This window comes from Ostrinia nubilalis, chromosome 11 (assembly GCF_963855985.1).
Source record: "Ostrinia nubilalis chromosome 11, ilOstNubi1.1, whole genome shotgun sequence".
Taxonomy (NCBI): domain Eukaryota; kingdom Metazoa; phylum Arthropoda; class Insecta; order Lepidoptera; family Crambidae; genus Ostrinia; species Ostrinia nubilalis.
The window spans coordinates 9433377-9460152 of record NC_087098.1 but is presented as its reverse complement, the minus strand read 5'-3'; the positions used below and the strand labels follow the sequence as shown (position 1 = coordinate 9460152).

Genomic DNA, 26776 nt, shown 5'->3' with positions numbered 1-26776 from the left:
TTTCCTTGATTACCTAGTACGCATTACAGAAACAAAAGACATAGGTGTCAATAAATCAATTTTATTTTGGTAAATAGTTATGTACATTTTATATACAAAATAGAGTTATCAACTATACTTTTCATAGGTATCTCTACATTTGATATAAACAAACGTCGATACAAACAAAAAAACTGCTTGCCAAAGACTAAAAACAAGTTTCTTACCATGTTAACTAGTACCTACATACGCACTTAGAGTATCAATTTATCACAAAACATCGCAGGCACATTTATTATGAAACATTCATTTTACTTATAATAGCACTTATAACAATTTTGATATAATATTGACTCAACAATATCACAATAACTCAATATTTGATCACAAAAATAATTCAATAATTTTTTAACTGAGATAATTTTGAAAGATCTTAGTAACTTAATATTTCATGTTAGGCTTTTCTACTCATGCCTTCTAAAGGAACCATTGCTTCAGCTGCGGCTTTGTCTTCCACTGAATACGTTTTATTTTTCTTTCTCTTACCCATACAAGTGGTGAAGCACGTATCCCCTAAACCGAAATTCTCTCCGTCTTCCAATGTCTGTGGCATGGGTTGATTATTTGTTTCTGGCAATAATAGACACAAAAACCCGGATATAAGCGCTACTAATCCAAAAGTTACTGCAGGAATTTTAGGATTAAAAGAGTCTAATAAAGTTATCAATGGAGTCAAAGCTCCGGAAAGCCTAGCGCACATAGATCCTAATCCTAATGCAGAATTACGAATCACAGTGGGGAATAACTCTGCAGAGTAATTATAAATTATAGCAAATGAACCAGCAATAAATAGTTTTCCAGCTATGACAATTGCAGTCGACAGTGTACTTCCCGCAGGAATGAGAGTTGCCCCTATGCACGCTACTCCACCAACGATCATCATTAAACTTATTAATGGCCTTCTACCCCAAATATCAAGGAAGTAAATAACCGCTGCATAACTGGGAAATTCAACGAATCCTAAGATGGCTGTAATTAGGTATGGATTACCCTCAAGTTTTCCTGTACTTAATGTTAGTCCATAATATGCTATTGAGTTAGCAAACCAACAGAAACAAACATTTAATGTTTTGTTTCGTAAATTGGGTGTCTTGAATAAATCTGATGTGCCTGCAGAAGAAGTGTCATTTCCCTTGGAGACTTCGACCTTACCTATGGAAACCAATTCCGCTCTATCTAGTGTATGTTCTGACCTGTTACATTTTAGAGCTTTGGCTACTATATCAACTGATTCTTTGGCTCGACCTTGAGCCCAAAGCCACCTAGGAGATTCATCCATAATCCAAATATGTGGGATTAGCAATAAACTATGTAGCCCGTAAATAACTTGCAATAGCTGCCTATCGTCAATAAGAGCTCCCCAGCCGGCTACGAGCATGATTCCAGCTGCAAATGCTGCTTGAAAAGCAACGCCACAGGCTGTCCTTTTGCTCGCCCCCATTAACTCCATGGTTAACACAAATCCGGTGATATAGGAACCAGCTGAGCCAAATATTCCATATAAAAATCGAACAACTAAGAAAGACCAATACTCAGGCACAAAAGCAACTACCACACCAAAAACAAGTTGTAAGACTCCCGACCAACAGAATATTTTTTTTCTGCCGTATTTGTCAGCCATGCCTCCTAAAACAACGGCTCCGGTGAAAACGCCTAACATATAAATGGTTTGTGCTAGAGCCCCCATCCATCTGCGATCACAGACCAACTTCCATTCTATGGCGCGTGACGAACTTCTGTACGTAGAATCAAAGACAAACTCTGAACACCGTACTGTAGAATTGTTTTCATCGTACATAAAACAACTTGTAAGTTGTCCTTCTGCAGTCTTTGGTATAGCATTTAATATGCTTGAGGAGTTCCATGCAGCTGTCGTGTCGTTGATATCCACACCGTCTATCCAGCATCTGAAAATAATAAAATTACCCATAAGGTACAGGAATTAAAATAAAACATTGCTTACTTATTTAGATATAAATAATGTACCTACTTAAATACGACTTCTTCGAGAAAATATTTAAATGGCTGCAATGTAACAAACAGAAGTTTTTGCTTGTGAGATAACAAAACAACACAGGAACGGCCTTACTTCTTTGAAAAGTTAAGTATAGATGGTCATAGAAATAATAATGAGCTGGTGTGTTTTGTTTTAAAACGGGTTCGATTCTCGACCAGAAATTAAATATTTAGGCTTCGTAAATTTTATCATACCCGTAAATTTCCTTCGCACTCGTAATCTAGGTACTTTGTAATGTAGGTAGTTTGTAATGTAGGTAGTTTATGTAATACTTACTACTTACTTTAATTGGAATTTGTTATTCTTTCAAGCAACTTTCATCCAAACTTTCGCATTTCTAATATTAGTAGTTAGGATGCGAAAGTTTGGATGTCTGGATGTTTGTTACTCTTTCACGCAAAAACTACTGAACGGATTTTGATGAAGCTTTACAGTATTATTGTTTTTAAACCAAAATAACATTTGGCTATAATTTATAACGATCTGTGACAAACTAAATTTCACGCGGGTGAAACAGCGGGCAAAAGCTAGTGATGACATAAATTATGTTTTTACATTTTACCTTATTCATCTTGGGGTTCATCAAGTAGTTATCATTTATTTTGAGGAGATTGGTCCTTATATTTACTCTAATTAGGAAATAAAAAGAATATAATTTTATAATGAAAACTTTATTAAAAAATTACATCAATAAATCACTAGGTAGATAGAAAGTTACAATTTGATGAGGTTTAAGTTAAGCAATATTCACGAACTGCTTAGCAGCTCAACTCAATATAGTCTTCAGAATGATTACTGTGTATAAAATACCAGTTTTGTATTTCAGCAAAAGACACTCTACCTAAATAACAAATGTACCTACCTGTTTTATATTCGTATAAGTTAAAAGCTTACACTCAAAAAAATGTGTACAAACAGTCAAGTCAATCAGTCAAAGTACCTTTAAGGTATACTATAGGCTAGGACTTTTAAAAGTAGAGTTTGGCTGTAGAGTCGCGCTGAAAATTATAAAATCTTAATTTCTTGGCTCTATAATCTTCAACAGTAGTTAGTATTTTCAACGGCTTCAATACGGCTTCAATACGCCTTTAGGAATATTGAAGATTATTAACTATGAGTAGGTAGCAACCATGTAGCGATGATATTTGTAACATTTGACTTCAAATAGTACCTAATATTTAGGAAAATAAATAAAAATAAATATGGATTTTACTAAACAGATTAGTAGGTAAGTTATAGTTAATGTGTCTTTTGTTAGAGTGTTTGTATATTTTGTATAATACCTATTCTACATATTTGACTATTGTCGTTAGGTACTTGACCTACGTAACTTGAGGTAAATTGAGTTTTAAAAGCGGGACTTTAAGGTTTAGGTACCTTTTCTTATTAACTTATTACGTAATATGCCTTTTTATGAGACCGATGCGTGCACCACTGGTCTCATAAGCCTCGTGGCAATATGTCTTTAAGCAAGGATCACACCGTAAGATAATTTAGCCCAGCTAAGGGCCGATTTTTCAATCGTCGGTTAACTTATAACTGAAGAATAAGTTTGACACATTGACAGTTTCAGTATGGGAAATATGTCAAAATGACAAGTTTATTCTTAAGTTAAAAGTTATCCAACGATTGAAAAATCAGCCCTAAGAAGATAATATTTATTTATACAGTGTGAGTCACGTTAAAGTGTACATTGAAAATAGATTAAACTAGACCTATTTTTATCGACAAAAAAGAGGTCAAAAAAAAAATTATTTTTATTTTTTATACATTTTTTTCTTCCGATTACTTATTGTAAAGAAAACGTACTTAATAACTTTTTAACTAAGGGTATATTCTGATAAAATAAAAACAGTAATAATGATCAATAACAGGCGATACTAAAAAAATACATAAAATACTCAGAAAATGCCAACAAATAATAAAAATGTATACTTTTTGAAAAAAATCTGCTTTTAAATTCGTGTTTTTTTGGTTATTTGATAAATTTCTCCAAAAAATGCCCCTATAACAGGTGGTTTTTATTACTTTGTATTATTCTCTATCGTATTACCTTTGTAAAACCAAAAATCGCATCTCTCTATCCCTATCACAACATTTGCTATGATCGTTTGAACTAAGCCTCTCCGGGCGCGCCATTCAACGCTTCGTTAACAACGAAACTGAAAGTGGCTCTAGATTTGTAATTTTGATAGAAACAAGTTAGATTTCAAATAAAAACAAAAGATTTAGAAGTAAAATAAGCATTTTAGTTAAAATTAAAATTCTCTCTACCTGTAGCGGAGAATAATGTGGTGGCAGGCCTTTGTTCAAACGATAATTGCAAACGTTGTGATAAGGATAGAGACATGCGATTTTTGGTTTTACAAAGGTTATACGATAAAGAATAACACAAAGTAATAAAAACCACCTGTTATAAGGGCATTATTTGGAGTAATTTATCAAATAACTAAAAAAACACGAAATAAAATGCAGATTTTTCTCAAAATGTATCATTTTTTATTATGTGTTGCCATTTTCCGAGTATTTTATGTATTTTTTTTAGTATAGCCTGTTATTTAGCATTATTACTGTTTTTATTTTATCAGGATATACCTCTTAGTTTAAAAGTTATTACGCTTTCTTTACAATAAGTAATTGGAAGAAGAAGAAAAAAAAAATATCCTTAGACATTTTACACTGCGCTTCTAGTCCCAAACTAAGCAAAGCTTGTACTATGGGTACTAGACAACGGATATAAACATACTTAAATACTTTTTTTTTTGTAAATACATACTTATTATACATAGAAAACACCCAGTCCAAAAAATTCTATAAAAAATAAAAAAAACTTAAAAATGTTTTGACCTCTTTTTTGTCGATAAAAATAGGTCTAGTTTCACCTATTTTCATATGTGCACTTTATCGTGACTCACACTGTATTTACTTGTAACATGCAAAAATTGCTAAGCGCCTGCGCATTATGACGACGAGCTTTAATTTTTGAAAACATACATTAGCCTACTTAGACCCAGAACGTATTTTGCATTTTTTCTGGTGAGTTGCAAAATTGTACTTTAAGCTTTGACTATTTCATTTATTTAATAATTAATATCGATTCTATACTGGGTATCCCGAGCTACTGAACAAGCCAAAAACAAGAAAACACTGATTGTCATTTACTAGATAAGCTAAGGATTTATATAGTAGGTATTTTAGATGTGTCGCTTACACTATAGAGCATATGACACAAAATATATCCTTTTCAAAAAGATTTTAATAAATTAGCACAATGACGATGACGAATGAAGTTGAAGAGCAATAAGTGTAAGTTCTCAGTTCGAGTCTCAAATCCAGATATAAAACCGCTTGATAGGTACCAACTCTCATTAGGTAGTTTGAATTTGTCTTGTTCTGCATCTTAGAATATACTTATTTATGATAATTAATTGATACAGAATATAAAACTAACTACTTATATTTTATTGGGTTCAGTCTCCACGGACACTTAACCCCTCGACCACGAATTTGTATAAACAAATGTATAAAATATAACCAAGCCACCTACCATCTAATGTCTGGCCGAGAGGCATTTAAACTGTACTTTTAAAACTAAACAACAGTTTGTAAATACCTTGACATCTAATCTAATGACAAAAAAAACACTGGCAGCTCTATTTTGATGTTTCCATCATTCTTAGAAATAAGGCATTAAAATGCAATGAGTAGTGCTGTGGACTTGCGTTTAGTAACTAGACTAACAGTGAATATTTTTTTATAGTGAGTAGGTAAGCATATTGTTTATTAATATGGATGTGTAGGGCACTTCAGAAATTTAACATTCTACTATTGATATGTATAAAATAATGCCTACAATAAATAGACATCTTATCCAAAATAACATTACATTGTAAAATTATTATAAAACATTCGATCTATAAGACCTTATGCCTCTTGGCCTCTGTAAGTACATTAATCCTACCACTGAACATAGGCCATTTTACTTAGTCTGCATCAAATATAATGTTTCCCCATAACCTTTTGTACTAATTTATCCTAATTGTATCTAATAGCACCTTATTTATTCCACTTTACATAGTTAATGGAATACAATCGTCTTATAAGCTAATAGAATATTGGCTAGATGTTTTTGACTACCTACGGGACGCGCGTCGTATTATTTCAAAAATTTATAAAAAAATATTTATCTACACCCAGTATTTTGACTTACCTACTTACTTCTCTTCATTCCGATATGTTTATTATATTTGCTCCTTACCAAAATGTTGGAACTTCTTGTGTACCTACTTAAATTCAAGATTAACTATTAACTTTTGTTCATATCACTGGGTAGGTCTAGATGTAAGGAAATAATAAATTTTTGACCATGCATTTTGGCATCAGTCGTAATTTTAATTAAATGCTGAATGACAGTGATTTGTTTCAGTCAATGACTTAATTAACCTAAGTATTAACATCATTAGACTTCACACAATTATTGAAAAACATTAACTTTGAGCGTAGTTTCAATATTACGCCGCACTATTTACTTTACTATAAAAACAACATACTTACTTAATTACTTACTAATGGAAGTACCTACTTACATAGTTTTGTACCTAACTCACAAATAAAAATGTAGGTCTACCTACATAATAAAACAGTACAGCTTGTCAAATGGTTTTGTAAGGTATAACATGATTGTATTTACCTATCTGAAAATATTTTAATGCTATCTTTAAGAATCATTTCTTAAATATAGGGGACACCTATGTACACATAGGTGCACGTAACCTACAGGTTATTCCATCATAACAGCTGACTAGAGTAATAGCCACGAAAATATTATTAGAAATATTATTACGACCCATTATAACGACAAGAATTACTCAATTGATAAGTTACCTATTACCTAAACTTAAATCTACTATCATGTCATCAGGTCATTTAGTTTTGTCTTACAATTATTGTTTGCTCCCTTTAATTTCAACCAGCTTTCGACATTAACTTTACATAGACTCTTTTAAGATTTTATTATAAATGCATTTTATGTCATGATCACGTCATTATCCTTTTTTTTCGATCGGTTCAAGTGGTATAGCCTGACCAGGAACATAAAAACCCTGGCATAGAGGCGCTTCAATTGCATTTGATAGTGCAACACTGAGTACAGTCGTACATGTGTTGAATTAATAGGCTAAATTTATGTATCAGGATTCAGGATTACGGGCTAATTTGATATTTTCATAAATTAACGAAAAATATTATTAAAGGTAACCTGGTTTAAATAAATTAAATGAAACCATCAATCGAGCTAGTAGGATTTATTTTATTATTCATCAATAATCAAATTCAGAACTTGAATATTCAACTGCAATGTCTGCTCATGAACGCTTCAAACTCGGTACTTCTTTCCCAATTCCATAAAATTCAAAACTTAGAAAGTGACAAAAAACTTTAAAATAGGTAGTTGAAACAGACTACAGCTAATTTTCATAGTGGACTGTACTATACGATAAACATGTCAGTCAATTTGACAACCTTTGTCGGAAACATTATTCAATGAAAATATTGTCCGAACCCTTAGTATTTCTCTTCGACAAATACATTAACACATCGTGAACCACTTTTCTTTCACGACTATAAAAATATTTTAGCAATTTAATTCACAAAATCAATTGCACACATTTAAAATAAAGTTTGTTTACACTTTGACAACAATAGACTGACATGCAAGGTGACATGTCAATGAAGTTTTCAGTTACTGTTGCCATTAAAAGAAATTAGTACCATTAGTTTTCCGCAACATGGCGAGGGTTTTTATGTTCCTGGTCAGGCTATACCATAGTTTCAGGAATATCCACGGAATCGTCGCTCATTCTTCGACCGCTGCAATTAGTAAAGCACGTATCTCCAAATCCGAACTTTTCGCCATCTTCAATTGATTGCGGTAAATCGCGACCGATTGTTTCTGGCAAAAGGAATGTAGAAAATCCTGATAAGAGAGCTAGAAATCCGAAAATTATCGTTGGTATTTTAGGATTCAGTGTATCAAGTAAACTGATCAATGGAGTCAAAGCTCCAGAAATACTAGCGCACATACTGCCGAGACCCACGCCAGAACTGCGCACTACAGTTGGGAAAAGTTCAGCGGAATACTTATAGATAATTGAATATGAGCCAGAAATAAACATTTTACCGACCATGACCACTCCAGTCACAGTTGACGAACCATGAGGCAGAGCCACCACCACCAAACAGGATATTCCACCTAACAACATCATTGTGCTGATAAGAGCTCTATGACCGACTCTATCTAAGAAGTACATGATTATAACGTAGCTTGGCAACTCTACAACACCCATTAAAAACATTATAAAGTAAGGATTGCCATTGAGTTTCCCTGTATTAAGAGACAGACCGTAATAGACGACAGAATTGGCAAACCAGCAGCCGCAAATGATCAAAGTTTTTTTGAGCATATTTGGTGTTTTAAATAGGTCCGTGGTACCGGCTGAATGTTCATCAGTGTATTTAGCACACGTGGCTTTACAGTGGGATACTAATAGCGGAGTATCCACACTCTCATTTGACTTGTTCATTATCAACGCCTTCTCGATAATAGCCACAGATTCGCGAGCGCGACCCTGGGCCCATAGCCATCTGGGGGATTCGTCCATCGCAAACCAATGAGGAAGCAGTATTGTTGCGTGTAAAGCATAAAGTATTTGCAGATAGAATCGGTTATCTATAAGATATCCCCATGCGGCCAACAGCATGATTCCCAGTGCGAACATTATTTGAAATACTACACCGCAGACTGTGCGTTTGCTCGGCCCGACCAATTCCATAGTTAGTACGAACCCAGCGATGTATGGGCCGGAGCCAAATATTCCGTATAAGAACCGAATCGCGATAAACGTGTAGTATTCGTTGGCGAATGCTACTGATGCTCCAAATATTAATTGGAGTAGCCCAGACCAGACGAAAACGGTTTTTCTTCCAAACTTGTCGCACGCGCGGCCTAGGACCAGGGAACCGACGACAACGCCAAACATGTAAGCGGTCTGCGCAGTCGCTCCCATCCACCTTCGACTGCATACAAAGTCCCATTCGATCCCTCGGGATGAGGTAAAGTACTGAGTATTGTACACCCATTCCTCGCACTCTTCCAATGTATTATTTGGTCCGTAAATGTTGCATGAATCCAGCTTTCCGTGCTCATTCAAGGGAATTGAATCCAGGACTATAGAAGAGTTCCAGGACTCGGTATAGTTTGCATCTTCATACAGGGCACATCTGAAATACATTAAAATTTAAATTAAAAAAATGTTTCCAATTAAGTGAAGTTAGTAAGTGCTGTGATAATGTTTGCGTGACAATTGTATACTGGTTAGTTAAGTATTATTTCTTATTAATTAGCAGTTAACTGTAATGGATATTGCAAGCTCTTTTTTACAATCTACTTTCAAATACAATACAAGGGGGAAAATTAATTGTAAGCTTTAAAGAACCTTCTATTCCACTACAGCGTACCTATTCAACGCAAGTTAATTCATGCAAGTAAGTTAAAAATAGCTATATCTTGATATTCGTAGAAAAAAATGAGACATACATATTATGTAACTTACTTAGTCCTGCTTTGGCCTTATCACATAATCTTGCGATAATCTAACAACCGAATTGAGAACCTCCTCCTTTTGTTGAAGTCGGTTAATAAAAAAGCTCCAAAATTCGCCTATCGTATCAGCAATAGTAGCTACCTTTAAGCCAAGTATTTAAAAATAATTTGATATTATTATAATTATAATTCGCAATGTAGTTCGTAAACAACACCACACTGCACTGCATTCGCTTCAAATGTTTTTTATTGGGGAGCATTCGTGAAGCGATGGACTCGTACACAGATCAAGCGAATGAGTGAGTTTCGCAGATGTTGTATGTAGATTGTATACGCACATGATTGTGTTGGTTAGTATCGCAAACATATTCAATGGATATATATCGAATCTGTTGCGCATATTCTACTAAAGATAATAATTTAAGGTGTATTTACTAGCACAATATATTATTTGACATCGCTTACATGATAAGGCCTTGGACTATTAACCTACTGAGGGCTCATATAACATGTTGTTAGTTGATAGATGTATAACACCTAGCTTTAAACTTTATCAGTTGGCCGGAGCCTACTGTAAAAATAAGGCAAAGTTTCAAGCGAATGGTTTGTAAATTTAATTTACAAAGATGTACTTACGTTTACCCTAGTAGCACCATACAATATCACTGTCTCATACTGGGGGTAGGTATACCAAAGCCGTATCCATAATAATGAAGAATCTGTAGTACCCTCGTACCCGAACCAAGCAAAACCGTACGCGCTACCGTAAAAGCAGTAGAAAGCATCCCCTTTTGCACCTTATAGATTTTGGAAAAAAATACATTTGATAAGTACCTAAGTATAGGTATTACATAAGGTTCAAACTTTTGATGACTTAAATTTTTATATAAATATTTCAATTGTTAAGCAATTACAAAAGTATCAAAAGTCTGAAGAACAGTAGTGTGACAAATTCGTAACAGAGTTCAGTGACACTAATGTTACACAATAGGTTATGATAATATCATAACGCTCTACATACATGGACCTATAAAAAAAGTCGGACGGATTCTCATCAACAAAATACTGTGACATTAGGATACACCAGCTTGCCTGTACGTACAGGCCGGCATGCACACATTCACACCCTGATACACCACTTCGAGTGCAAACTTCACACAGTTGACACATTTAAGCAGCGAAAAAACAACACGAATACGACATGTCTTGTGTGATGAAATTGTGTAAAAACCGTTCTGTTCGAACAAACAAAAATTAAGGAATCACATTTCACAGGCAAAATAATAATCCAATCACTTATTTCCCGACATTAAAATATTGAAATTAATTGAAATCAAACGTCATTCACTCGAAAAAATAATACGTCAAAGACCAGTGTTCTCAGTTATTTACGTGGGAAAATTACCCGAAATATGGGAAATTAATAATAATTTTAGGACTTTTTAGTTATTTATTACGCATACTATGGAAATAAAATAATTTATCATAATAATTGTGTTTTAATGGGATATATTTTCATAGGCAAATTTGATCCTTCCCAAAAATATGGAACTGCGAAATTCAAATTTTCTTACCTTGATTGCAAGTCAGTGCCAGGTTGTATGTTAAAAAAAATCTATCAGAGATAATAATAATATATTGATGATGCATAAGATTATGATGATAATGTACACAAGATTCGTAATTTGTAACTGCGTGAATCATTTTTGATCAACATTATGTACATACCCTGACACACAGGCTTGCAAACAATGTAAGAAAATTTGAACATTGAAAATTTCGCGCCTACCTCAACGCATTCACCTTTCATCCTTTTAAAATGGCACGGAATAATTTTGTCTACATTTCCAAGTAACATCTGCCGATCTATGTTTTTCTTAAAATAAATGGGTAAAATGTTTTGGCTAACATGGCATCCCTAAATTCACTCACACAATAGACAAACGCCAAAATTTTGCGTCACAGTTTTGTTGTAGCGCGAGTTCCGTCCGCCTTTTTTTATAGGTCCATGTCTACATAAAGACAAATAGACGAAACATTATTCATAGGTGTCTATATATCCCTTCAATGCCCATTTAATGTTCATACCTACATGCACATGCATCGTAAGAAACCTGAGAACCAATTTTAGATGGGTAGATATTACAAGAGTGTCATATAATCTTGTTTTCAAATGAGTCAACTGTAGCCCAAAGGAAAATGTAGAGTCGCAGGAAAATAATCTTATTTAAAATGTATTAACAACCGCATGTGTGTTGTATGAATACAGCAAATACTATTATATTATTACTGAGGATCAAGGAAAATGTAACCATAAATTAATTGGTCACTATTCCACTTTAGTAAATAAGTTTATTAATTTGTATTTTTATAAAACTTCTTTGAGCTACAGTTATTTTGTTGTACACAAAGTTTCAAACATAAAGAAATGCGAAAAAATATTCAGTAAAATCCTAAAATCAGCTGCTGTTATGAAACAGAAAGAAACGTATCCGTAATGTGAGGTACTTTATGTTTGTGAAGCTTTGTGTATAAATTTCGCTGTACCACAATCCATGTTTATGACATTGACCAGAAGTTTCACTCATTACATACCTATGTTCAGGTACCGCGGCGACAGTGACTAGTGAGAGCATGTGCATCCCAGCTGTCATGGCTGCTAGGATGTGAAGGAGGAACTGGAAACATTGGTACCGCCCGAAGTCCCCTGAAATCGAAAAAATAATCTTTTCACATTGTTTGTACAGCAGAACTGCCTATGGTATTCGACAAACAGATAAGCGTAAAGTATTATCTTATCACGATGTTCAGAATTTACATTTGGTTGACAGTAGCTCAAAAAAACAGCCAGAATTCGGAAACCGTAGAGATAGTGATTTAGTCATTTTAAAACGCAACAGTGTCTAAAATAGCTATATTTTTTTGGTAATGAATCGAGTATTTGATGGTGCGCTTCCAAACTGTGAATTAGATAAATTAAATAATAGAGGTTTAATTTACATTTGAATACTTTTCGTTGAAATAACCTTTTAAACGTTTAAGAAAACTTGACAACATCACAAAACTCGAGAGATTACAAAGTATAATTTCGAGGGCGATATGGTCAACTTGCTATCAATGTCATCGCGTGATTTAAAGGACTAAAAGTGCAATCTGTTAATTTTGGCATGTAAAGGCTGGATTGCACTTTAAGGCTGGGTTGCGCCATTTAACTTTAACTTTAACAAACGTCAATAATCTGTTAAACTCCATACAAAAACATCGGCTATCGTTATAGTTACCGTCAAAGTTAGGTGGTGCAACTCAGCCTAACTATAACAGATATCAAAAGTCTGTCATACTCCAAACAAAAAACAACGATTAGGGTTATAGCTAAATTTTCGGTAAAAAGTAAGTTGCTGCAAGTGCTGCAACTCTCCCTAATTCAGTAATCTTTGGATTTTATATTTTGTATTCTACTTATAAGTTCATTTACACTATCTTCAAAAGGAATTATTTAATAATTCAATGATAACCTTTCACACCAAAGTTTATTGTACTTTAAGCTTGGTTGTACAGTATACTTAATGTAAGTAAACTGAGATAGAATTCAAGCACTAATCAACACGAAAATATATTTAGTCGTTCAATACTTCATTGCAGATTTATAAGCATATAAAAAATATAATCAAAGATTGACAAAATCTGAATTGCAAAGTGATATTTAGCTAATAAGAATATTTAAGCATATTTTAATAAGTATATAAGACGGGGAAAAAAAAGCGTACTTAAATATTTACGAATATAAATTACTAATTAAATAAAACGTGGAGAATTCCATGTCCAATGTCCAAGTTTAGTTATATTGAAGAAATTATTATAAAATCGTTGAAAACTTTGTAGTTAAGACTATCGCAGAACAGACAAATATCAATAGAACGTCACACGGCTTGTGTTGACACAGATGTTTGTATGTAACCCCGATATAAATAATGAGGTGACCGATAACACACATCGATAAAACATTGATTGCTTACTTAGACGCGATCCTGTGATAACTGGTTAACTTAATGGCTCTTACAGGCGGCTAATATTATTATTAGTCCTTACTCAATAATTTATTAAGTACTAGCTTTCCGCCCGCGGCTTCGCCCGCGTGGAATTTTGTCTGTCACAGAAAAACTTTATCGCGCGCGTTCCTGTTTCAAAAACCAGGATGAAAACTATCCTATGTCGCTTCCCGGGACTCAAACTATCTCTATGCCAAATTTCATCAAAATCGATTCAGTGGTTTAGGCGTGTAAGCAAGACAGACAGACAGAGTTACTTTCGCATTTATAATATTAGTATACAGGGTGTTAGGTAAATGGGTATATGAGCCGACACTAGCCCATGTTAACATGGGCATATAAATGGTATGGTGAAGTCAGAAAATTGATATCATCATTTTAATTTTTTAAATTTTCATACAAAATAAATGTTATAAAATCCGATTTGTATGAAAAATAAAATAATTAAAATGGAGATATCAATTTCCAGACTTCACCATACCATTTATATGACCATGTTAACATGGGCTAGAGTCGGCTCATATACCCATTTACCTAACACCCTGTAGATTATAAATGCCAAAGTAATTCTGTCTATCACGCTTTCACGCCTAGACCACTGAATCGATTTTGATGATATAGAATTAGCTTGAGTCTCGGGAAAGGATCTATTATGATAATTTTTATCATTGTTCTATATCAAATCGATGTTGTGATAAATCATATTATCTAATCTAAAAAAAAAAACAAATAAAAATTGTATTTTTAAGCAAAAGACAATGTAGAGATGAACAAGAGTCGAACCTTGATGGATGAATTAATGAGTTGTTGAATGTAATTATAGACAAAGTAATCAGTGCGCAGGCGGCGAAGTGAAACATCGTTAAGATGGTGGGAATGACACATCAATCCAATAACTGCGCACACGCTTAGAAATGATCTTATTTATGGCATTGATTTAATTAATTATGTGATAGTGCATAAATTTTTCATTAATGCGTATATTTTATTATATTTACATTTTTAATTTATAAAAAAAATATTTTGGCGAATTCGATACAGACTCAAACGTTAGGTACATCATATTTTAATCTTATACTTAAGTAGGTGTTCGAATGAATAGTGATAGGTGGGTATAATGTGGTGAAAACTTTAGCTAACTCTGAGTGCCTATTCCTCAAAAATAGCATAGAGCAACGGCTAAAGCTAATAAGAATAAGCTTTAATAAGTATAACATATTTTGTACTAAACATGGGATTGGACAAGCAAACTAAAAAGTTGATTAACCAACGAGAAGGCGTTAATAGACAGATGTGATTGATTGATTGTAGGTACATAATGTAGAGGCAATTTAGCATACTTGAAATGCAGCTTAAATTGATTGGCCTGTTGTAAAAGTTAACTTAGTAGGCGGAGAAAGTCAAGAAACTATCAATGAAATTAAGTATACTTGTGAGCCTCCTACAGCCTGTGGCACTTGTAGCATTAAGTATTCTCTGAGGTCAGAAGCTGCACCGGCAGACTATCATTTACATCAATCATCCACTTTACGCAATTCGCCATTGCAAATTAGTGGTACTTCACTGTCCAAACAGTCCTGGCAATTTTTAGTAGGTAAACGTCTTGTTACTATTATTGGCAAATCAAATTGTTATTTGAAGGCCCAATTACCGAATGCAATTTCTATAGCAATAACTTAGGCTGAGCACCATCTTACTTTAACTTTAATAAACGTCAAAAGTTTGTCAAATTCCATACAAAAACACCGGTAATGATGGTTATAGTTGCGGTTAAAGTAAGGTGGTGCAACTCAGCTTTATTATTCTTCTATCATGAGGTTGTAACAACCCTAGATATCGATTGATTAGCGTTTTTGTATAAAGTGCTATTTTTTTAATTTCTTAAGGACAATATGTCAGTGTAGTATGCTACATTAAGTATAATTAATATAAAAATAATCTCAGTAGCTAGTTCACTGAACTTGTTTGATATATCGTTATAATTTAAATGTAAACTTCATTTAAGTACAACACTTATCAATGTAAGTGTGTAAGCGCTCATCATGTGGCATAATCATTATTTGTTACGAGTACTCCGGTTCTCACTAAGTGCAAGGTACGACGAACTGAGAATTATAACTACTAAGTAGTAAGAATTTTAAGACTTCCCTCGCGTGAATTTCGATATGTCAAAGAAACACTTTATCGCGAGCGTTTTCTCCTCTTATAAACTGAAATAAATCTAAGTTACCTATCCTATGTTTTTGTCTGGACCACAAAACTATCTTACCTGAGTTACTTTTGCATTTAAATGATATTAAAATACGGCTTTAACTAGAAACGATTCCATATTTATGGACAGTAAACGCAAGGTAATAAATGATGATGATATACATCTGTTTACTCAACAGAAGTAATACTGCAATAACAACACGGTATCAGGGGCATGTGAGCATTAAGTATTCTTCAGTGTAAGATGCATTGTAGAGCATTGTAAAGTGACCTTAAAACCGTAAGTTATAGAGTTTATTTCTAAAATCGGACGCAAACACGAAACCGTTTATTTTACGTTAAAACGCATTAACTGGCAAAGGGCCAGGAATGCGACCCCAATGTATGAATATTATTTAAACTAATCATTTCTTCTTAAGGCCAGTAGCATGCGTATTTTGATTAAATGTAGCGCGTGTTTGATATGTTGTAATAAAAACAAATATTTTAATTTAAATACTTTAGAGTAATTTTACATGAAGAAAGGATGATTTATTTCTTATGGCTATTACCTCATATGTTTTAAGTTGGCGGATGCAGCTAGAAATCGATTCGATAAAGATTCACATTGCACGTCTGCAAGTTCATACGTTATTTATTTATTATGGCCGTAGCGAAGCGACTACGAGGGGTATTTTCATTTATTAGGTACTAGCGGCCGCCCGCGACTTCGTACGCGTGGATCCCGTTTTACCCCCTTCATTTATCTTACGCGGTTTAGATTTTTTCATACAAATGTTTTTTCCCGCTAACTCCCGTTCCCGTGTGAATTTTGCAATATCCTGTTGTAACTAAGCTTTACGTTTACTAAGGTACCTGCATGCCAAATTTCAAGCGTCTAACTTAAGCGGTTTAGATTTTTCATACAAAAGGATTTTCCCGCTAATTCCCGTTCCCGTGGGAATTCCTAAGTATACTATAACCTGCCCAGGAGTATGAAGAATAATTGTACCAAGTTTCGTTAAAATCCGTCAAGTAGTTTTTGTTTCTATAAGGAACATACAGACAGACAGACAGACAGACAGACAGACAGACGGACAGACAGACAGACAGACAAAAATTTTACTGATTGCATTTTTGGCATCAGTATCGATCACTAATCACCCCCTGATAGTTATTTTGAAAATATATTTCATGTACAGAATTGACCTCTCTACAGATTTATTATAAGTATAGATTTCAAATAAGTTAAACAACCGATAGGCCATTGATGTGCTCATTTGTCCGTAAACTAATTATAACAAATTACGCTGCCGTCATACTCGTACGACTGTAGGTAATTTTGTGTCATAACGTAAGAACACTGAAAACAAGTCGACCTTCGGCACTTTAATTTCGCGAGTGTATCAAAAATATTGACTGCTTTCAGGACATTGCGAATTGGGTCATGGACACTTGTTGGTGGTACGACCATCGTAGAAGAATAAAGGGTACACCCTGTATTCTTAAGATTAAGAACCTAAATTCGATATCATTTGTTTTTAATTGGGAAACTTAATATTTGAGTAAAATGTGATAACTTTGATAATTGTGAAACTGAAGATTTTCCTAATTAAGAAGTTACTGCATATAGTTCTAACACCCTGTGCCTTGTATTATGTCGATGTTAAATATTTAAGGCTCATATAACTTCACTGGAAAGGTGTGTAAGAGGACACACCTCCAAAATGGCTGACTCCGTCCGGAGTCACGAGACAGGTGTGATGCGATTACGTAGCACGAAGAAAACTGACGGACGTCATTCTCCACTTCGTCAGATAGGTAGTTTATTTTCGAACATTTATGTTTATGAATAATACACGGGTTGACATATGAAGGACAATGAGCTAGTCTGGCATTCGGTATTGGAGACACTTTTGTTTTCAGCTGCTGAATATTTAAGATGAATTGCAATTCCGAAGTGCGTAGATAAATAAATTTATGTGCATGCAATTTTGAATAGTTTAGGCTGTTATTGTTACCTACATAATGTAGTTTCAGGGAATGCTATCTCATGAAATAACTCAAAAATATAATTAGGTCGATACTATCTAAACTTACTGTGTTGTGGAATTAAGATAGTGAATTGCCTAATTACGAATACTTTATCTAAATACATGGCCATTGAGTAATATTTACATTTTAAGTACATAAGTGTCATTAGTATGCACTGACTTGTTAATTACTTCGATTTTCAGACCAATTTCAGATGTATGTAAGTATGTATGTTTGTAATAATTATTTAAAATGGTTTTGGTAGTAATTATTACCCATTGAAGGTAATACTACGTTGTTAAAAATCAAGTAGGTGAGTAAATATGGAAAGCAATGTCAACTAGGTAGACTATAATGATAAAAGTTAAAAAATAGATAGTAGATACCTATTTAACTGACTAATGAGTTACAACGTACAGGACAAATAAAGTAAGACATAACGAGAAATCTACAATTATGTATATGGAAATAGGTAGGTACTATTTATTTACACATTGTGATGTAATGATTTAAGTTATTATCTATTATTTACTTGCTTAGCAACAAACTACAGCAACCGATATCACCAAGGTTCTGCTGACGGTCGAGATAATAGGTAAATACAATGCGAATGCGATTAAACAATCACAAAAAGAAGATAACTATTACTTAACCTAGACGTTAAATATTACTGTTTGTAATTGAAAGGGGCTTTCATTTACGGCAGTTTTCAATTTTGTTTTCTACTTGCTTATGAACAATTTTCTTATAATGATGTAGGTGGACCTACATAAACCTACATTTGTATTCAAATGAAGGGTATGTTTCGACTTTTCATTAATTTATACATAAATGTATCACACATCTTAGAAAGTCATGCTATTATTAAGATTAGTTCAGCGTAACTTTTTCTATAAATAAAATAATATAATATTATAAGTAATATAATATTCTTATTTAGTAGATACTTCATAGCATCAGCCCGTGTTTTCAATGAATCACTATAGTTAGATAATTTTGACTTGGCGTTCCTGATAATTTTAATCAAACTTATGGAAATCAGACGTCAAATCCATCAATGTTTATATTTTTATGAATTGATCGATGTTTTAGAACTGTCACATAAATAATGATAATGCTACTGTACTATCATTTTCCTGTTAAAGCGATGCAAGTTGGATGTAGAGTCACTTAGGTACTTTCAAAATACATAATTGCAAAATACTTTGTCAATTACGACTGGATAGTGAATACATAATACAAACTTGATACTAGTACCTACTTTAGATTAGTTTATTAAGCTCTGGTTAATGCGCAGGCTCATCAGTCATCACACAGGAATGTCTCACAGGAAAGTTGAAAAATGTATGAAAGCGCGTCGTCTGCAAATCGGGATGCAATTCTCGCCCATAATAACCAACTTAGCACATTTGTATCGTGCATTATCTGTTAATAAAATCTACCACGTCCACAATATGAATGAACTTGACTGACGAAATGAGTCAACAGCTGACTGTTATTCAACGCAGAGGCTGCGAATATGAATAGTAAACATACCGTAATGTTTTATACATACCTATCTCAAATCTGTGAATCGTGTTATGCTTATTACATCAATTCAACGACCATGAGCATATTGTTCGAAATTAAATGCGTTACGGTGTATATTCGTATTTAAAAAAAATCCTAGATCAACGGATACTACATACTAATTAACGAGGGAGTCTAAGGGAGGTGCTGAAAGTATTGAGAGAACTAACAACTTTTTACAGTCTCATTCTCTTGCATAATACCGAACGTGATGAAATTTCTACAAGTGAAGAATGCACGGATGTGATGTGTCATTGAAGTGACATTTTTATTTTTAATTATCAACAGTTCATCACTCTTGCGACGACATTTATTATTATCACGGCGCTCACGCTCGACTCTCTTATCACTTATCACCATGTGACCTCACGATCGTCACTACGTGTACATTACGAGATCACAGGTTATGAATTTCATAGGCAAATACATAAAACCAGATTTATGGAATTTTACCTACTTCTTTGAAATAATCTTATATGTAGAGTTCTTTCCATGTATTTTTTAAGGCATTGAAGATCGCACGAGCCATATATTTTTTTAAAATTCATTACCTTTTTTCATTTCAGTTACTTTTCATTATTTGTACACTACAGTAGCGTTTTACAGAGTGAAATTAAGACGTTCTAGACTAGATACTGTATTTGTCACAACATCTATTGTTAGTCTAAGTATTGTTTTTATCTCTAACAATAAAACCACGCATCAAGGGACACGAGTACTAGGAATAGACAGGCATGATGGAATTCTGACGTCCTTTAGGCGTGACTTAAATTATGAAACGCATATGACACTTGCGTTGACGATAAATGTAGATATTGCTTATGAAATATTGGGTAAGATTGTTATCACTTAATTAACAGCTATTATTATCTGCCCCACAGACACCGACACAAAAACGTCGAATGTGACACACATTAAACTAGAAAGAAAGGTGCTGCTATCTCTTTGGTAGCTGCTAACCATATTTGGGTAACCTTGAAGATATTTAAATGAGTTTCGGAAATAAGAACAACTCAGTGGGTTAACCATTGTTAAAATAGACCATTAAATTGTAATACAGCCGAAGCTTTTAAAATTTATTCCGATTGTCTTACCGCCGACTAGAAAGGGTATTTAGTCAGGGTGTTTCTAAGTATGGTGATTAGATAATATTGTTGCAGCGAAATGTATAAATTGTATTGTTTGGCTTGGGAACTCTTTACAATGCGGTACCTGTTTACCTAAATGATCCCGCATTGCGATATTTGGCTCTTCGTGTCCATAAACAAAATGTTTTCGGCAAGTTGACGACGTTCGTGTTTCGAGTTGGCAAACATGTAAACTAGGTCTCCGTACATTATGTTAAATGTACAATCAATAAATTAATTTATGAGTATTCCTAGCAACATGCTCTTAACCTTCTTTCATGATACATTATCATCATAATATCTTTAACCATAATCAATTCAGTAGATCAACTAATATTGGTCGTATATTCCTTTGCGTCTGTGACAAATTTATGAATAAGTATAAAAATAGAAAGTTGCGTAAACACATAAACATGCGTTTGCGTATGTTTTGTCTGTGTATTTAGGTCAGCTCTGCCTATAGTTTTTCTATAAGATTACAAACGGAGTATAGCTATTTGTATAATAATTCCAATTTCAAGATAGTATTTGTACACACTTATTTTTATTACAATAACAATTTAAACAAGGACTAAAGTATGTAGTTATCCCTAAAATGCGTCCTAAAATTATTTATGATCCCACTTAACAAATAAACTAAAGTAAAGCGTATTATTTGCTGTGGATGGAATGCATTGAACGTCTAATAAGGTGCATTTAGCCGGCACACCGTTAGTTGGAATACATTAACATAGAATACTTTAGGTACGACACTGGCTCGTTTGTTGGCTTTGATTCCACTGTGTTTTGTGATTTCTACGCATCATACGATCTACAATCATATTAGTTATGGAGAACTGTGCCAAGTTACTTTTAAGTGTGTCTCAATGCTAAGGGTGAGAATGTGGGCAATACTGTGTGTGAAGTGCACACAATGACATCATTTTCAGGCGATTTCAGGGAGTGGTTTTCCAATAGGCATCTCAATGTCACCTACCCTAGTAAGTAATCGCTGTGTGTACATAGTTATTAGCTTTTTTTTTTTCACAAATCTAAATTTTGTAAAAAAAATACCAGTTACCTACAAGCCGGAAAATGAACTCACAACGGAAAAATCGCGATCTTTTACTACTTAGGTTATCATGAGTGTGTCAAGTGTATTAACATTAGTTTAGTGCAGTGGTTCTTAACCGGTGGTCCGCGGATCACTGGTGGTCCCTGGAGGCATTCCAAGTGGTCCACGAAGTGTACTTGCACACCTTGGGTAAAACCACTTTTAACTGATTTTTGCAGTCAAACTGGTTTACTTTTGACCGATTATGATTATGGGGTGGTCCCTGACAAAAGTTTAAGAACCACTGGTTTAGTGTAACATACCAGTTGTGAAAATTCAACACGTACAAATGACATTTATGGAAAGTGCATTTTAATTACAGTTAGCCCTATAGGGTAGGTATGCAATTCAATGCATTTTTTCCCCGAAAAAAAAAGGCGCAGACCACCTACTTTTTGTCGGCCGATAGTTGAGTCGGGCGGGCTATTAATCAGTATGGAAATGTATGAAAGTGCGCACATTACACCGATTTGGTGTCGGTCGATTCTTCATACAAATTAAAATCGGGCCCCAACTAAAAGTCGGTGGTCTGCGCCTAGGCTTACATAACAGGTAGGTATAAAATATGCACGCAGCTACATTATCTTAATGTTAATTTCAAAACAAGATCAGTAATATTCCGCTTAATTTAATTTTTGCATAGATATGTTTTATGTATAAAGATAAAAACTTATTTATCTAAACATAAATAAAATATGGAAATAATATAGTTTTAAGTGAGATTAAATTTCAACATCATTAACATCGGAACTCGTTTAAGAAACGACAAGGTCTACCGCTATATCTACGTAGACAATGATGTAAGTGGTGTCTTTTACAGGGGTTGACCTTTCAAGGACGGTGCCTATAATGTAAAAAAAAAACTTGTGTACCTATAGCTACCTCTAGTATTGAAGATGTTGTTTACCGTTCTTAGTAAGTTTATACTATATTTTTTAAAGTTCAGCTAATTAAATCATTAATATCTTTAGATAAATTGCGGTTACCTGGTTATACTTATGTAGGACTTACCTATTCCTGATACGATATGACTTGCCATATATTAAAATGTTTTACGGGGTAAATATTATTATACTCGTTTATTATCTATACTAATATCTATACTAATATCTATACTAATATTATAAATGCGAAAGTAACTCTGTCTGTCTGTCTATCGGTCTGTCTGTCTGTCTGTCTGTCTGTTTGTCGGTCTGTTTGTCTGTCTCGCTTTCACGCCTAAACAACTGAATCGATTTTAATGAAATTTGGCATAGAAATAGTTTGAGTCCCGGGAAAAGACATAGGATAGTTTTTATCTCGGTTTTTGAAACAGGGACGCGCGCGATAATGTTATTCTGTGACAGACAAAATTCAACACGAGCGAAGCCGCGGGCAGAAAGCTATATCCTCCTCCTTTTGTTACTTTACACGTTGATTCGCTTTGGTTAACTAAATGCTAACTCTAATCTCTACCTACGCCGTTCAGTTGGATAAGTCATTGGCTGACCCTTGAACCAAAATCGTTTAAAAGTATTAAAAGACGCATTGGAAACAATGTGTTTATTTAAATGTTTAAAAAATTGATACACTCTAGTAAGGTAGAGTCGGGAAATTATGTCTGTTTTTATAAACCCACGAAGATTATCTGGTTTATTGATTACCATATTATACGAGTATATTTGGGCCAGTTAATAAAAAATATGTATAATTTAAAAACCGATTACTTATTAGCGCGTAAATACTGAAATAATATCAATACGATTTATTTATTTATCGCTCACGCAACAGTTATAGCAGTTATAGGGACTAATAAAAGTACTTTTGTCACGTTAAATTGCGTAATAATGGCAGCAAGGTTGCAAAGAAAATTATGTACATTGATTAACGTAACAATAGAATTCACTGTTTATACACAACCAGCGGGATTAACGAATCATTTATAATTACAAATAAATGTAATCGGGACAAATTCAACGCATTAAGACGACTCTTTCTTTAATTGTATACTTAAGTAAGTACACGCGCTAATTTTCTAATATCCGCAATGATCATTACAGCACAATTATTATTTTTTCTAAATAGTGTGCGGTGAAAAAATATTATAGGTAAGTACGTAGGATAAAGACTTTTAAGAAATTAATAATACTTAACTAAGCACATTTGGGAAATAATTACATACATAATAAAACGTAAATAATATGATATAATTATGTCAAATAAATACTGAGTAACATTCGGTTTGTTATTACATTCTATACAAATGTATAAATAGATACTGATGATAACTTAGAGATGATAGAGTTCAACAGTTTGTATTTAAATCAGAGGGTTCACTCTTATCACAAATGCCAAATATAAATTACTATTTTATAAATTGTAATAGATACTTTTAAAGGCAGTGTTGGATTTCATATCGAAAATAATAATGTAAAAAGTTTGAATAGTAGTCGACTTTTTGCTTTTGTTAAATGTAGAGTTTGAATAGATTTTCCTGAAAAAGAGTAGATACAGCGATTACTAAATTTTGTGTGTAAATTGGCAATTACTTATAACTTTCGTTAGTAGGGCACGTAACCGCTGTGTGAAGAGCCCAGCAATAAAACCTTCAAGGAAACCTTACACGAAGTTGATATCAAGTATTTTGTTGGGTAATTATTACGGTTAATTACATTACACAGTGAGTGGCTACAGCACAATCGATTTTCGAGGATGTTTTATGAAAGAAAATAAGTGGATTTGTCAACATATGTATTACGAAACAAGAAGTGTTTTTTGGCAACTGAGTCGAAGTCTGTTATCACGTGTTTCGCTTTCAAAGTTTTTTGTTTTACATAATTAGTTCTCAGAGCGAATATGGGAAGGAAAAAGTTATAAATAAGTGTAAGTCTCAAATTATTGTTTGTGAGAATATGTAATGCAAATGTTTTTTTAGGTTTTCCACGCATTTTTTTATCAAATACATTGATAGAAGTAATTGACAGCGAAATAATTAAGCAGTTAAGTTAACCGGGAAAGGAAACGCAAGTGAAGTAATCGAAGTTTTACATACTACTAAGAAGAGTCGATTAATTCGATATTCATGCCTCGAGGCAAGACAAGTCGTATTTAACCAGGCCAAAAGCTAGCGGCGCGTAAGCTTCGCATTTCAAATCGACCAAAAGAACTCGTGTAAAATGTAAAAGTGCCTGACAGTGTGAGGTTCCATATGTTCGGTACTTACCGAGTTTCCCCATCATATCCTCTAAGGCTCTGTCCTTGTCCATGATTGTGAGGGTGCGTGGTGTTGTTTTGTTCCTGTTTCCGAAATTCTGTAAAGTTCACAAGCACCATTGATGTTAGGGATTTTAGCGCGCGACCACGTTTGGTACGGGCGAGCGGCGGCGTGCGTGCCGGTCTGGCGGCGGAGGAGCGAATGGATGGTGGGTCGTGGCGCCGACACCGCGGTCGGTTACCGCAATCGCGCGAAAAAAAACATGTAACCTCTTATCTTCATTGGCCGTACCTGCCGACCCGCGAGCGTCGCCCGCGCAGCGACAGCGCATGTGGGCTTAGCACTTGCATTTCTCTACCTTTCATCGCGTGCCTAACTTTTTGGTTAGGAAAACTAGGGTTTCTAAATTTTCCGAATGTTTCTAAAAGTATGCAAAGGTTCAATAGTTTATGATATTTTACTTCTCCGGAATTTCCTTTTCTTGATTCTTCGAATTTTACTTAATAAATTACTTATTTTTTAATCAACGCAATGCACTTAATGTAATATCGTTACCTACCTAACTTTCCACCTATACATTTTGTGTTAATTCATGCGTGGGGTGGTTTCACCACAAGATTCTACTTAATTAAAGCTTTAAATTCAATTATGTAGAAAAACTTACAAGAGCCAATAGTTATCAATTATGAAATACAAATTGTTTAGTAAATGATTTATAAATAGGTACATAGTTTGGTGTTTATACATTTCTTTTCTTCCATTTAAAATTTTCGCAAAATGATGTTTGTTTTTTTCCATATTTCAGAGACTTGGACAGCTTCCATGACGGCTACTCTCTTTTCACTCTTAATATAGAATCTTTAATTAGTAATTTTGACCTTATTAAAGTGTCCTTTTGTTTTTATTTGCTCTACATACGAGAATTTATGAACATAAGTATTCTATTTTATTTTTTTACATACGTGATCGTAAAATGGCTCTTCGCTCCCTCTTAAATGTGTTGAAAAATCTCGTATGAATTCTTCTCGATAGAGTAACCAACTTAATTAAGACATTTGTAGTAACAATGTTTATTATCTATTACTTTACGTCTCGTTAAAGTTGCATGACCCATGATCACTAACGGGCTCGTGACGTAGCGTGTCGGCTGGTCAGACACAACAAAAAATATTACAATAGAACCAGTTACAAAAACGTCCGTACACTCATCAAGCAAGGATTTGCGAAGGCAATTGGTATTTTTTACCATATAAAGATTGGTTAAGTTTTTTTTCAAATTCAAGTTCAAAATAAGGCCATTAAATTCATCAATCATTAACATGTTTTACATATTTGCAAGTAGAGGCAACTGATACAGCGACCACAAGCAGACCGATCATATGACCCGATGACCACAAAAGTATTTAGGTATGGGATAGAGTCGTTATTTATTTATATACGTAGGCAACTTATTTTGCTAAAAAAAACTTTCGTGATGATTTAATGAGTAAAGTTTTTTTTGCTATTTAGGCATTGATTGGCTGTAGATCGCTTTTTAAAGCTGTGAAACGCAACAACTTACAAAGCACATCTTTAAGATCAAGGTTTAACTACACTGGTCATCACAAAAATCGACCCTCCCGCGACAAGCACTTTCAAACGTATGCATTCCCACTTCCCACAAATGTTGGCACCATTTGAAAGCCAAGTTCTAAAGTTCATTTCATTAAAGGAAAGGTTTTTACCCCAAAAATGTGTCTTTAGAAGGATCCAGTCACTTCTTCAAAAAATAGGTAGTTACGCTTGAGCCAACTTTTATGGTTTTAATACTGTTAAGTTGGGATTAATCGCTATCCATAAATATGTTAAAGAGGACACGTGAGATC

General features: G+C 33.9%; 1 protein-coding gene across 1 annotated transcript; it reads right to left on the bottom strand.

Moving 5' to 3' along the window:
• Positions 1-45: 45 nt before the first annotated feature.
• LOC135076237 (organic cation transporter protein) lies at positions 46-25133 on the bottom strand. Its single transcript, XM_063970719.1, has 3 exons — positions 24921-25133; positions 12252-12363; positions 46-1946 (listed from the first exon to the last, which is right to left on the bottom strand). The coding sequence occupies exons 1-3, from the start codon at positions 24961-24963 to the stop codon at positions 434-436; spliced, it is 1668 nt and encodes a 555-aa protein (XP_063826789.1). The 5' UTR covers positions 24964-25133; the 3' UTR covers positions 46-433.
• Positions 25134-26776: the final 1643 nt, after the last annotated feature.

What these genes read in the sequence shown, in the direction of transcription:
- LOC135076237 (XM_063970719.1), bottom strand. Translation starts at nt 24,963, where the DNA reads ATGGACAAGGACAGAGCCTTAGAGGATATGATGGGGAAACTCG. An exon ending in GGATATGATGGGGAAACTCG is followed by an intron (nt 12,364 to 24,920) that starts GTAAGTACCGAA and finishes TTTCGATTTCAG; the next exon opens with GGGACTTCGGGCGGTACCAA. An exon ending in GCCGCGGTACCTGAACATAG is followed by an intron (nt 1,947 to 12,251) that starts GTATGTAATGAG and finishes TATTATTTTCAG; the next exon opens with ATGCTGGATAGACGGTGTGG.